The sequence below is a fragment of the Perissodus microlepis genome, chromosome 16, assembly GCF_051167445.1.
Source record: "Perissodus microlepis isolate ML-2025 ecotype Zambia chromosome 16, ASM5116744v1, whole genome shotgun sequence".
In the NCBI taxonomy this organism is placed as follows: domain Eukaryota; kingdom Metazoa; phylum Chordata; class Actinopteri; order Cichliformes; family Cichlidae; genus Perissodus; species Perissodus microlepis.
Window position 1 is genome coordinate 24,141,170 of NC_140476.1, and position 13,888 is coordinate 24,155,057.

General features: G+C 38.5%; 1 protein-coding gene across 1 annotated transcript in view; it reads left to right on the forward strand.

Moving 5' to 3' along the window:
• Positions 1-13,888, forward strand: part of kcnh3 (potassium voltage-gated channel, subfamily H (eag-related), member 3) — a 165,460-nt gene that overhangs the window by 97,953 nt on the left and 53,619 nt on the right. The window contains exons 2-3 of the mRNA XM_084954961.1: positions 3,659-3,892; positions 11,589-11,723. Coding sequence (XP_084811087.1) covers positions 3,659-3,892; positions 11,589-11,723 — 369 coding nt within the window. The remainder of the gene's footprint in view (positions 1-3,658; positions 3,893-11,588; positions 11,724-13,888) is intronic.

The following is a 13,888-nucleotide window of genomic DNA, read 5'->3' on the forward strand; positions in this document are numbered from 1 at the left end:
CTAACAGGTAGTAGGTGTAGTGTAACACAGATGGGAATGATGCTCGCTTCTCTTTGTGAATTTGTTAAAAGTCTGGCACTCAAGGTTTGAACTTGCTAGAGGCAGAAGATGGCCTTTTGGCTTAGCCCCAAGTAGAGGGAATTTCACTAGTACAGATATGACAGGATTGCTTTTTCAAAGGTCCATTTGAGTTTTAAAAAATAAAATAAAATTCTTCAGTGGTAGCTGTGGCTCAGGAGCTGCAGTGGGTTGTCTATGAACCGGGAGGTCAAAGGGTTGATTCCCCAGCTCCTTCAGTCTGCATCTCAAAGTTTCCTTAGGTAAGATATTGAAACCTAGATGCATCCACTGGTGTGTGAACGTGGGCACGACTGTTGGACAAAGTGCTTAGATATAGAAAAAACTGTGTGTGTGATTGAGTGAGCGAGACCGGTAGTCAGAGTAGAAAAGCACTATATACTAGTCCAGTTATCAGTCATGACCTCTCTGAAAGGTCACAACTGATAACTGCCCCTTTGATCAGTTCCTTGACTCAGCATTTCCTTTTAATCTGTCTCTCAATTGAGCTGAAAGTCAAACAGGCACACACAAACACATCTCATTATTACACCATAAAATATTTAATATGGGAAGGGTCCCTCGGGCCACCAGAACTGATGGATCCATGAGAATAACTGAGCACAAAGTAATAAATTGTGCATTTTACAGTGTTTGCTTAGCTACATGACAGGAACCATTAACCGAATAAGCAGTAGCAAAATTTTCCACTTGGCGTTCACACATGCACGCACACAAACACGTCTATCTGCAGCTGATCACCAATCAGCAGCCAGAGTGTAGCTGTGCTTGTATCTTGAACAGCAGATTGTGCAGTGCATGTGCAGGCATGCTATTGACGGCTTAAATTAATGAAAACTGATGAGGTTTTGTGGCGACTCTTGACATTGTTTACTTCACCCCATCAAATCTGGTTTCTGATCTGCAAGGGTTCCTCATTCTGGAGAACAGCAGCCTTGCTTCCAGCTCTGTTTCTCCTTTCTCACAGTGATGCTGCTTTCATGTGCATCATTTGAAATAACTGATAGAAACAAGCCCAGTGGAGTCTTTTGAGGATTGCAGAATGCCTGCAAATATGGCAGGAGTTCTTACTTTTTGAGTGTTTTAATGTTTGATATTGGGTAGAGTTTGGATTTATCCTGCAGGTACTGGATATATTTTGGTGTTTGCTGTGCTTTTATCTACCAAAGCTGAAAATGTCTTTAAAGTTTTATCTGTCTTTTTAAGTGTCATCTTTAGAAGTGTAGCTGTGGAAGAAATACAAAAGCCTCAAAAAGAGTAAGACCAAGCTAAAATAAAATTGTCAGTTAAAATCCAAAATCCTTCAATCACCAGAAGTAGAAATTATGCAGTAATGAACGTATTTGAACATGCACATTCAGTTCATTAAATTTTATGTTGTAGTTGATCTCCACAGCACAGCGACAGTATGACACTTATTCAGATCTTGTTTTTAATTAAAGAGATGCATTAGAACAAAAGTAGTGCAAATATTTAAAAAATCTAAAGCTTTAGATCTGTAAAAGGGGTAAACTTAGGAGTAATTGTAACAAGGAGTTATAGTTCCTTCTCTCACCCCAACCAGTCACAGCAGATGGCCCCGCCCCTCCCTGAGCCTGGTTCTGCCAGAGGTTTCTTCTTGTTAAAAGGGAGTTTTTCCTTCCCACTGTCGCCAAAGTGCTTGCTCATAGGGGGTCATATGATTGTTGGGTTTTTCTCTGTATGTATTATTTTTGGGTCTATCTTACACCGTAAAAAAAAAAAATCCTAAAAAAACAGTAATATTCCGGCAGCTGGGGCACCAAAATAATACCAGAAAATAACAGAAAATAACTTTCTCATGAAAATACGTTTTTTTTCAGTAATGACAATACAGTTTGTTGCCCTAATTTTACATGGGATTTTGCCTTTTTCAAGTGCTTTTAAACATTAAATTAGGAACATTTTAACGTGATTAAACAATGAAATTACCTATAAACAAGGTCAATGAATGCGGCAATATGAATAATAATACTGTAATAATAATAATGTACAGAAATATACAGTTAACAGTTGGTTTAAATAATAATGGATTGCATTCATATAGCGCTTTTTGAGACCCTCAAAGCGCTTTACAATTCCACTTTATAATTCCCCTCTGGCCATCACCAGTAGGTGGTAGGACACAACGACCGAGAGTGTCTGAGCCGGGGCTCGAACCGGCAACCGTCTGATTACAAGGCGAACTGCCAACTCTTGAGCCACGATCGCCCTAAATAACAATAATAATAATTATTATTTGATGTAACAAAAGTTTACAAGAATCATTTTATATATTTTTCCATAGCATTACATTTGAATTTAACAGTTCAATCTTTCAAATAACGGACAAATGTTTGTGAAATTATGATACATTTGTGAATGTATTTTAACAATCTAAATATGCATATGTACAGACAAATACATTTAAAAAACAAGAAAAATTATGTTTTATTACATTTACAGTGATTTTACGTTAATTTACAAATAAATAAAATTAATTTAAAAATAAAAATAAAATAGTTCCATCCATTTTCTTAACTGCTTATCCAACTCAGGGTTGTGAGCAGGGATTTGGTGTGGCATGTCGGGGTGGAGCCCGTCCCATTAACACACATTTATCATATTTTACTTTAAGTCCACAAAGACTTAAAGTAAAATATGATAAATGTGTATATATGGGTGCTGTATTTAGCTTAAACAAGTATACAATAGAGATTCAATTTTTTTTAGAAGGTAAGTTTTTATTTTATTTCACTTAATGAATAGTTTTACACTTCCGTATAACACGCAACCACAGAAACCGTCGATGCAGTGCATCCATACACTACTGCTCCAACTCTTAAAAACTGATTCTACAAGTCAAATTATTTTTAGTGCATTTTAATATACAACACGATCTTATTTTCTCCATAAATGTATTTTTTTCCCTTTGAATCTAGAAGGTAAACATCAGAAATATCAGAACGACTGGATTTCTTGTTGAGCTCATTGATCACCTGTGCTCTGTGTGTGGTTTCTAGTAAACTGCATTCGGTTTCATTTATTCTTGGTATTCTACCTTACCTCTCAGTAGCTCCATCCTACTTTTAGTTACTTTCGTTGCCATCTTCACTCTCAAAAGAGTATGGTGTTAGACGCTTCTCAAAGGCAACAGAAGTGAATGAGACGGGTCGCCCTCCTCCTGCCATCCAGAGGCTGTGGGTTTTATAGCTGTAAGAAAGTGGAACATGTGGCCTACTTTTACACCAGGTTAACTAATGTGAGGATTGGCAGTATAAATTAGCCTGTTGTTTACCAGCCCAACCCTTCAGGAGCCCAACACTGATTGCACAGTCATAGTTTTTTTGCTCCAATGCTACAGTCAGAGTCACAGCTAGTCTGACAAGCTTTTGTTGTTTTCTGGTGGCTGAGTTTATGTATTTTTTATCACAAACACTAGCGGTCTACTACATCGATTTTAGGCTTAATGGATATAAAAACATCCTTTCGGGGGCTGTATGTATGAACACTAGCTCTGCCAATTGTCTTCATGACACAGTCATAGTGATTGCTCTCTGCTTTCTCTTCTCTCTCTTTACAGACAGCAACTTTGTTCTGGGAAACGCCCAGGTGCAGTCACTCTACCCCATCGTTTACTGCTCTGATGGTTTCTGTGAGCTCACTGGTTACGCCCGTGCCGAACTCATGCAGAAGAGCTGCGCGTGTCACTTCCTGTACGGCCCAGAAACGAGCGACCGGTCAACGGCCCAGATCCAAGGAGCCCTGGATGAAAGGAGGGAGTTCAAGACTGAGCTGGTCTTCTACAAGAAGGAAGGTGACCCCACATGAAAAATCTGTGTGTGTGTGTGTGTGTGTGTGTGTGTGTGTGTGTGTGTGTGTGTGTGTGTGTGTATACGTTTGTGGATTTAATACTACTTACGGAGGAAAATGAATATTTACTCACCTGTGATTCAACAATGATGTAAAGGTGACTACAAACTTACAACTGCTGATGTTAAAAAACAAATCGGCTGTTTTTAAAAGAAGATATTTAAGAAAAAGGTTGGTGCGGTGGTAAATAAAACATTCAGAATTATATTTTCTTTCCATTCTAAAACCAGGTCAACAGACTCCTGTCAGGTCAGCTGCTGTGACGCTGGCGATACCCTTCTAAATTGTAAATCTCACATGTGCATGCTGTTTAAGTTTTAATCTTCCTAGAATGTGTGCTTTCACTGCAAGCTGCTTTGAAACCCACCCCCACTTCAGCTTTCTGTGCCAGCGAACCAAGTTGGCTTTGAAAAGTTCATCAAGACATCTGAGCAGAGGGTCTACTGAGAAGCCATTTATCTTTTTAAGAGGGAAATAAATCTGGGAGTCATTAGCATAACAGTGGAAAGAAATCCCATGTTTCCTAAAAATAGAGCCAAAGGGTTGCAGGTATCGGGAGAAAAGAAGGGGGCCTAAAACTGAACCCTGTTGGACCCCACATTGAAGAGAAGCAGCAGCAGAGGATACAAACTCACCAAGTTTCACAGAGAAAGTTCGCTCTGCCAAATAGGATATAAACCACTCCTAACACCCACCAACTGCTCTAAACGGGAAATTAAAATGTTATGATCTACTGTATCAAAGGCAGCAGTTAAATCTAAAAGCACGATAATAACACACCTGAGTCAGGTGCTAAAAACACATAATTAAAAACTCTTAAAAAGGCAGATTTTGTACTATGCAAAGCTTTAAAAACCAGATTGAAAAACTTCTAAAATACAGTGTTCTTCTAAAAAGGACATTAATTGCTTGTAAACTACCTTTTCAAGAATTTTTGGAAAAAAAAAACTCAGTTAGGCCTGTAATTTGCAACAATATCAGGATCAAGAGCAGGTTTCTTGAGTAGACGCTGAGTCACTGCATGTTTAAGATTCACAGGTATAACAACAGAGGACAAACTACTGTTTACAATGGATTGTACAAATGGTAGTATTAATATATTTTAGCTGACCAAAGAGCTTTTTTTCTTGCACCTCACTTGTTTCGTTGTCAGTCTTAAGAAGTCAAAACTCAGCAACTAAAAACAACTGATTCTGGCTAATGATAATTAGTTAAACGAAGAAATGAAAGATTAAAAGTGTGCCGAGGAGAGAAGGAGAGCAACAGCCAAGCAGAGAAATGAAAAATCTTAAGGGAAACAAAGCTAGTGAAAGGCCAGACAGAGAAAATCCTTCTCTCCATTCATCCACTCATTAATTGTTAATGAATCAATGGTGTGTGTGAGCTGGCACAGAGGCAAAGGCTCAGTCAAATAAATAATAAGGGGAGTGGGTGACATATAGATAGAAGAGTAGCACAGGGAGATGAGGACACATCTGCTCCTCTGAGATATAAGGCTATAACAACAGAAGGTTATAAAAACTTGTTTTCCACAAATGCACACGTCACAAATTAGAAGCGTTTCGTGCTTTTATCCGCTCTTCACTAGCTCTTATTAACATTTTAGCAGTTCTCCAGAGGAGCAAGAAAAAAACAAACACATTTATATCCAGTTGGCTCACTCAGATCACGACAATTCTCTTCTAAGCACAATTTTAGCACAATTTCAAAATTATTATTTATTCACTGAGCACATAGTCATAAAATACCCCAAGCTTCTCAGTAATCCCTTTAATAACAGGTAAGTAAATGGATGGGAACAGCTTTGAAAAACAAAAATGCAAACTGATCAGTGTTGCAATAAAAGCACTTTTCAGGTAATATGAATTATTTTGCTCAAGCAATCCCAAAACAAAGACAAATGGGCAAATAAGCAACGGTACCCTAGATCAGCGGTCCCCAACCCCCGGGGTACGTTTTTGGTCGTTTGGTACCAGGTCGTGAGAGTTGAGGCTCGGGTGTGAAATGGATGGTTTTCTGGATTTTTATCGGTTTTTATCGTTAACTCGGTTTCCCTGGGTCTTTTCCCGTGTGTTATGAATAAATCTAAATCAAAACATCCTACTTTGTCAAAACATCCTACCATAGCGTAAATTTATAGTAAACCTTACGTGGTTTATGCCTCCATCGTACATATATATAGGTAGGACGTTCTGACGGCCAAATCACACTATCAAAACGTGCTTCCTGCTTGTATTTATTTAGGTACAAGTATGTAGTGCAATATTACTTTCTTCGACATAACAACGGAGAGTGGTGTCTACTAACTGCAGGAGGACTAATTCATTGACAAGGTTTACGCTGTACGCCAGTTTACAGAAGTTTAGAAGCACCAAATCAAGACTTGAAATATGACTTCAATTGAGACTCCAAATTGGAGTATTTTTGCACAAAAAACAAAAGGCATGTCATGGTTTGCCAGGGCAAATGTGGGGGGATGTGGGGAAGGAGGACCCAAAATGCAGGACTCTGTGTGATGAATGCAGTGCGTTTATTTACAGTGAAGTAAATAGTACACAATCAATAAATCCCCGTGCGTTTCAAACTCCCGTGCCGTGTCTTCTCCTCAGTGCTCATGCTCCGTGTCTCCGCTCCCGTGATACGTGTGCTCGCTGCCCTCCCGTTCCCGCACTCCTGCTGGAAAATCCACAGAGGCAGCCGTTAACACACAACTAAACAGCGACAGACTAGCACTCACTGATTTGGCTGAAACCACTGACGGGTAGTCACTCAACGATCCCGCCGGAGAGAGCTCCACCACACTCTAAAGTAGCTCCCCCGATGAGGCTTGATCAGCGCCAGGTATGTGTGAAGATCCTTGGATGTGACCGGTCAGCTGGCAGGGCCACACCCACCAGGCCTGAAGGTGCCTATCACGACCGCACCCACACACACCTGCCAATACACAAACAGGGAGCACAGGAACAGCAGCAATGCAGAAGACACACACCTCAAATAATAATAATAATAATAATAATAATAATAGTCCACACTACTCACGGACCCCGAGTCCCCGGAACCGGGTCCGTGACAATGCATGTTAGCTTGAAAAGTTAACAAATTAACAACAGCTTAAGAAAAACAAGAATCAACTGTAATAAAGAAGTAAAACATATAACACTAACCTTTTTTTGCACGCACGAGATCGGGGTAGAATCAAATAATAGGCGTGTACTATTAACACAAAAAATCATGGCCATTTTGAGTTGTGCGCATGCGCAGTAACAACAAGTTACTTGATAGGTGGGGTGTTTTGTCAGATCACCGGTACTGGTTTTATTTTTTTGTATTTATACGCGACACCTTAAAGGCCAGTCCGTGAAAATATTGTGGGACATAAACACAAAAAGGTTGGGGATCGCTGCCCTAGACGATCCTTGATGTCATAGGGTGAGAGGCAGCGGGAGCCATGATTCCTTTCAAGTCAATAATTATTTGCTAATATATTTGAATCGTTGCCTGTTTAGCTTGACTGTGAAGTTAAAAACAACAGTGACGTCCACATGTTTTATATATAATTTGGAAAAATCATTGATTTAACAATTTTAGTTCCTCAAGGTATTCTTCAAAATCCTCGTGCCCTGCATGGATCAGAAGGATCATTGGATAATTCTGAGGAGATCAGATGTGAGGCATGGTAGCTGTTGATAGGCATTCATACTCAATTTGACAGATCAATCTAAACAAATACAAATTAAAAGCAGAGCTCAAAAGCAGACAGTAGTGCCTCTTTAATGCTTTCCATGCACTCTTTATGCTGTTGATTTATTATTCTCATTTCAGTGATTTCCAAATAGGCCCCGTGTGTGTTGGCACTAAATTGTTTGCTTCTATCAGATTTGCCAAAAATGTTTTTGGCAAACTTCATTTTTTACTATAAAGACCAAATTTTCTATGATCAGCTCTCCAAGCATAAAGAGAACCTGTTACTTTTAAAATGTTCTAACTTGTATTATAAGTTATCCTGATATCATCATTCGAGTTAGGCAAACAGAGGTAGAACAGAAGAGAGCACATGCTGTTTCCAACACTGTTGTTTACTGTCGTGTTCCAGTCAAACAGGGACAAATCTGGCCTCAATATGGCTTATGTTTTTATTGAAGAAATCCTCCTACTTGTTTAAATGTATTATTTACATACATGATCCCCTTATTATTCTGGCACAAGTCTCAGAGCTCCAGGAAACAGTGTGCACTGTACCAGTTGCAGCCCATCACATCACAAATCAGAGCTTTAGATGAGTAACAGAAAACCAAAGCAACGAGTTTTAGCCTGATTTCATGCATTTATGTGACAGTAAAGAGGGCTTAAATGTTTTATTTGGTACGCTTATATAAGGGACAAGGCTGGTAATGCACTATTCACCTATTGTTCTACTGTCAATAAACCCCGTGAAGATTATCTGAAAGTATCGGAACCATCTGTGTATACTGGTTCATGTTACACACGTTTTATTTCGAGTCAGTCCCACATACATCAATCTCATCATCGTTGTTGCTAGGCAACCAAATATGTATTACTCCATGAGGAAGTGCTTTTAAAAGGATAAATTACATATTTGGCCATTTTTAAAGATTTACGTACTCGAAAAATCGGTTCTTGGATGACATGAAGCAACACAACTGTAATATATAAAATTATAAATATATATAAAATTAAAGATTTATTTATTTAAATGATTAATTATTATGGAACATATGCTTTGTACAAACTGAACGTATACCAGTCAAGTACATTTCATTTGACCAGTTCTGTGGTGATCTGGTGTATGAACACTGGTAACAGAATAAAATGTTTTACAACAGTACATGTAATCAGATTACTTATTCATCATTTTGGGCATAAATATTTTTGAGGTGGAAGAGCAGCATTTTTGAGACCAGCTGTGGTTTTTAGGATATTTCTACCATGTATGAATCCAAGCCTGGTGTTGATTACTTTTTAAGATCACTTGATTTTAGAACCGATTTAGCTCGAGTTTAAATACATTTCTGATACTGTCAACACATAGACAAGCAGCTTTAATTATGCTATTTCATCTATATTTGGCAGTGATCACAGCCCTCGGTAAGGCAGCCAGGCGACTCTCCTGTAGTGAAGGTGTGTGTGTTATCTGTGGGCCACCACACCTCCTCAACACACCATGTGTATTCTGAGGGTTTAGATGGCAAAGCAAATCCCTCTATGCTGAAAGAGCAGTGTGAACATACTCTCATAATACAATTAGGTCTGCTCTACTCTATTCTAAATTAGTAATAACTAAGATGTGATTGATAGTCTTTGAGGTTTAATTCAAAAATGATAAAAACACTCCATTTATGATTACAGATATTTTTACATAGTTTCTCCATTTTCACAGACTCACAAGTAATTGAACAATTGACTAATGACTAGGTCTGAGGTAAGTCCAAAAGCCTGAATTTGCTTTTGATGGAAAATGTCAACAAGAGCTTTGTCCATGGGAAGGAGGCCAACGTTAGACAAGACAGAATAAACCTAATCAAGAAAAAAAAAAAGGCTAAATCAACATTTTGGTACAGTGGGTACAATGAGAAAAAAAAACCTTCAACAAGAACACTCTTAAGGACACCTTCATGTATGAAAATATAGAGGGAGTCGATCTGAACCTTTAGTGTAAAGAACAGTAGAGTAAAGAACAGAAAGGCCAGATTAGAGTTGGCTAGAAAACATTTTAAAAATGTCTTTTTCTAAAACAAAATTCATTGAACAGATGAAACAAACATTTCAACTTGTGATAGACTGATGGGAGGATAAGAGTATCAGGATGGAAAGGAGTGATAAAAGATGTGAAGAATACTACCTGACCGGGATCACACCAGGACCTGACCAGGACCTGATCGCTGGTGTTAATACTGTATACAGGGTTATATATAGTATAGTACATTCAGGCACTTCATATGGCAAAAGCATCCCAAGAGCTCCTTCAGGCCAGCAAATGGAGTGTTTTTAAATGGGTGAGTTAGTCAGTCAACCTTAACCAAATTAAGATTCTAGTTCAGACAGTTACTGACTGCAAACGCTTTAAAAAAAACAAAGACACTAAGAAGTCAACGTTTAACTGCTTAAATGAAAGCTGCAAGTTTACACTTTGCTCACATTTCTTCTTCACTCCTGGTTTTGACTCACAGTGGGTTTCTAAACCACTCTGTATTTAACCATTAATTATTATTGATCTCTGGCTCTTTTCTCCTTACTCCCCAACCGGTCACAGCAGATGGCCCCGCCCCTCCCTGAGCCTGGTTCTGCTGGAGTTTCTTCCTGTTAAAACATACACATCTTACACAGGCATACATGTGAACAAAGAATACCTTGTCCGTGTGTCGTGTGTGTGTGTGTGTGTGTGTGTGTGTGTGTGTGTGTGTGTGTGTGTGTGTGTGTGTGTGTGTGCGGGGTCAAGATGTGACCCTGTGAAGACTCCCCACACCTACTGGCGCCAGGGAGTCCAGCAGTTCACTCAAACAAAGGGCTCTTATACTTAACCAGATACAGAGTCGGTGTACTCCTATACCATAAATCAGTAGGTATCAGAAGGTATGACCTCTCTCATGACCTTAAGATGTGTGTGTATGCCAGAGTGCTCTGGGAGGCACACAGAGTCTTTGCAGACTGCTAAGGATCAGACCTCTATCATTATGCAATCGATTATAAAACTCTAAGAATATATGAGTATATATTTCTAAGCATAAATGACAATCAACAATATAAACCTAACACACACCACATGATCTTGTATATTGTATAAAATGAGAATAACATACTAGGTACCCTTAAGTAACATTTTTCAGTGTGCAAGATTAATGTTGTGAAGGCATGTAGTTTCACTCAAAACTAACAAAATTCATCTATTTAGTTCATTTCAGGCCTGTTCAGGCAGATCAGCTGATCTCAGTCCAAGTTAGATGATGGCTCACATTTTAATAGATTCCTTATGAATAATTTTTAGGGCTATTTAAGCAACTTCAGCCTACCCACAGTTCCTGAGCGTCTGCATGCAACTTTGCAACCCACGTCCACCCCAGCTCCTCTTTTATGGTATTTTTAACTTAATCAGTGTGATTGATGCCTGCTCTGTTCTGTGTCTGCACATGGAAGGAAATGTCTGTCTAAAATGTCAAAGTAATCTGCTCCTGAAGCCAATTTCATCAGGGTTTTTTTTTCTGAGTCTGAGTCTGTGTGCAGCAGCATGTACACGGCAGTAGGCAGCCAGATTAAACATCATTTTTTAACAAAGCATTGCTGGTCACATCATTAATATTGCGGTAACAGCAGTCTGCAGTGGGTTAATGCCACTTTTTTACCACTAATTGGAAAATTAACAAATTAAAATAACGTAAAAAATGAGATAACAGGAGTCAGACACTGTTTCGCGTGGTTTAAAATGTAAACTGACATTTAAATTTATAACTCACATTTATGAGCATCAGAAATAGTTCACTAAAGACTTCCACAGACTTTGTCTGTTAAAAGTGATGTATAGGACTGAAACATTTGGTACATTGGAGAAAAAGATTTAACCGCTTCCACTTTTGTATTACGAAAGACCACATTAATTGTAGGTTTGCATTTATTTTTCTCTCCAGGTACAAAGTTCTGGTGTCTTCTGGACATTGTACCGATTAAGAATGAGAAGGGCGAGGTGGTTCTTTTTCTCGTGTCCCACAAAGACATCACTGACAAGAAGAAGGAGCAGGACCCTGAGCAAGGACCTGAAACTGGTGAGTTTGTATAAAAGACGCCAGCTGGCAGTACAGTCGTGGCCCAAAATTTTGACAGCGGCATGGCTGCCAAAAGGACATTTTTATTTATTTGCCAGAAAATCTATGAAATCCTTGTAATTGTTCTTTATTATGTTCTACAAACATGTAAAAATAAACAAGGAAAGACAGACCTAAACTAAATAATCCAAGACAAACATCAATCAATCAAATCAATCAAAATGTATTTATATAGCACATATTAAATACAACAAAGTTGACCATAGTGCTTCACAGTCAGTAAAAGCACGAGACAATTAAAACAAAACAATAAGAAAACAGGGCAGGAAACAATAAGTGACAACACAACAAGCCATAACATATGCATGAACCACGTCTGCAGTTTAATAAATCCAAATATCAAACAAATTAAGATGCTTTATTTTGATATTGAAGCTTATTCTTTTCTGATTTCATATTTTTTGTAATCTCAGTGGTAAATTGAGTGTGATTTCAACCCTTCAACCTCCTCATGTGGATTTTATTATTTCTCATTATTGGTGTGTAATATTGCCGTGGTTAGCGCCTCAAGGCAACTTGAGAATATCTGTCCCAGGCCAGTAGATTGGCAGTATTCGATAAATAACATGAAATTTGCATAAAGTAATATCTGTTCTGTGTTAGGGATGTCCCCATGTTTATGTTTCATTTCATGTCAGCAGTTATCTAGTTATGCTGCCATAGTGTGAGCCTAATTTTAATTACTCTTCACCCGTGGAAATGGTGAAAGCAGGCAGAACATTTGGCCCTTCAGCTTTTCAGTTCCGCTGTAGTTATTGTCATTTCAAGCAAACAACAATTAAGGCATCAATTAATAATTTGAATTGCTTATTTCCCCAGTGTAAATCTCACTAAGAATCTGTCAGTGTACTGAACTCGTTAATATTAATGACTTCCTCGTATTAGATGTACATTGAGAACCAGATTACGCACACATTGTGAGAATTGGTGAAAATACTGAATTGTGAAGAGCGAGGCTGCAATTTTAATTACTAGGTAATATTTGCATGTTAATTAGAGGCAGACAGGATTCAGTTATTGGCAAGTGCAGCGTCCACTGACATTAAAAAGCACATCTTATAAATAGCTTTGATTCATTTTTCTCTGCTCACGACATAAAGAATCATTTCATTACTGCTGTTATGCTGTATGGGTCGTGCTACCTTTGTACACTTTACTGTTGCACATATCGAACGGAGGAAAGGGTGATCAGGTCAGGCTGCATATTCATTTGCATGCACTGGTTTGTTTACGTGCGTGAGTGTGCTGGAGAGGTCAAAGCAAATCAGCACATACATCGATTATTTTAAAATTGTTTTTTCTAACATTGGTTAGCCAGTATCAGCCACGATCTCTCTAAATACTAAGAAAACGTGCTTCCTTCTTTCAGCATAGGATACAATGTATTAGTCCTTTATCAATGGAAAGAAGATCACTGTGGCTGACAGTGATGTGGCTCACAGAAATTGTAATTAATAATAAGTTTTAATGCCTTAACCTGCTGATATGTTATGTTTGTTTCTGTCGCTTCTATAATAACATCTGGTTCTTGTGAATTTGTAGCATATAATGAATATGTATACAAACCAAGAAACCTGCCCTAAAGCAGGTCAACCCACCTCAATCATTTCTCTTTCATTGTTTGCCCATGTGCTTAAAGAACATAGAAACAACAGCATAACCTGGTACCTGACCATTAAAAAGGGGCGTAGTTGTATTTTTCTCAGGGTAAACTTTATTGATTGACCCCTGCATCAGGAGATGTTTCTCTGTGCTTCAAACAGGTGTACAAAGTAAAATATGTGAATATCTTGCAGGTGTGTGTACTGCATTTCACTGCAAGGTGTGAAGAAAAACAGCAATCCAGCACATTTTACTGAACTAAAGCTTCCTTTTAACCTTGTAAATGCTGTCAGCATATACTATAATTTCAGAGATGAATAGCAATCGTCTAAGGAGACCAGAAGAAAAGTAATCAGAGCACTCGAGATGAAGTGGAAATATTCAGAGTTGGAGGGTTTTTTTCTTAAACATTGCTTTTCAGAGCTGCTGTTTGCAATGCGTCATGGTGGGCTCACCTTCTCTGAAGTGGCACCACTGCTGTATGAAATCCTTGTGATTTTCTC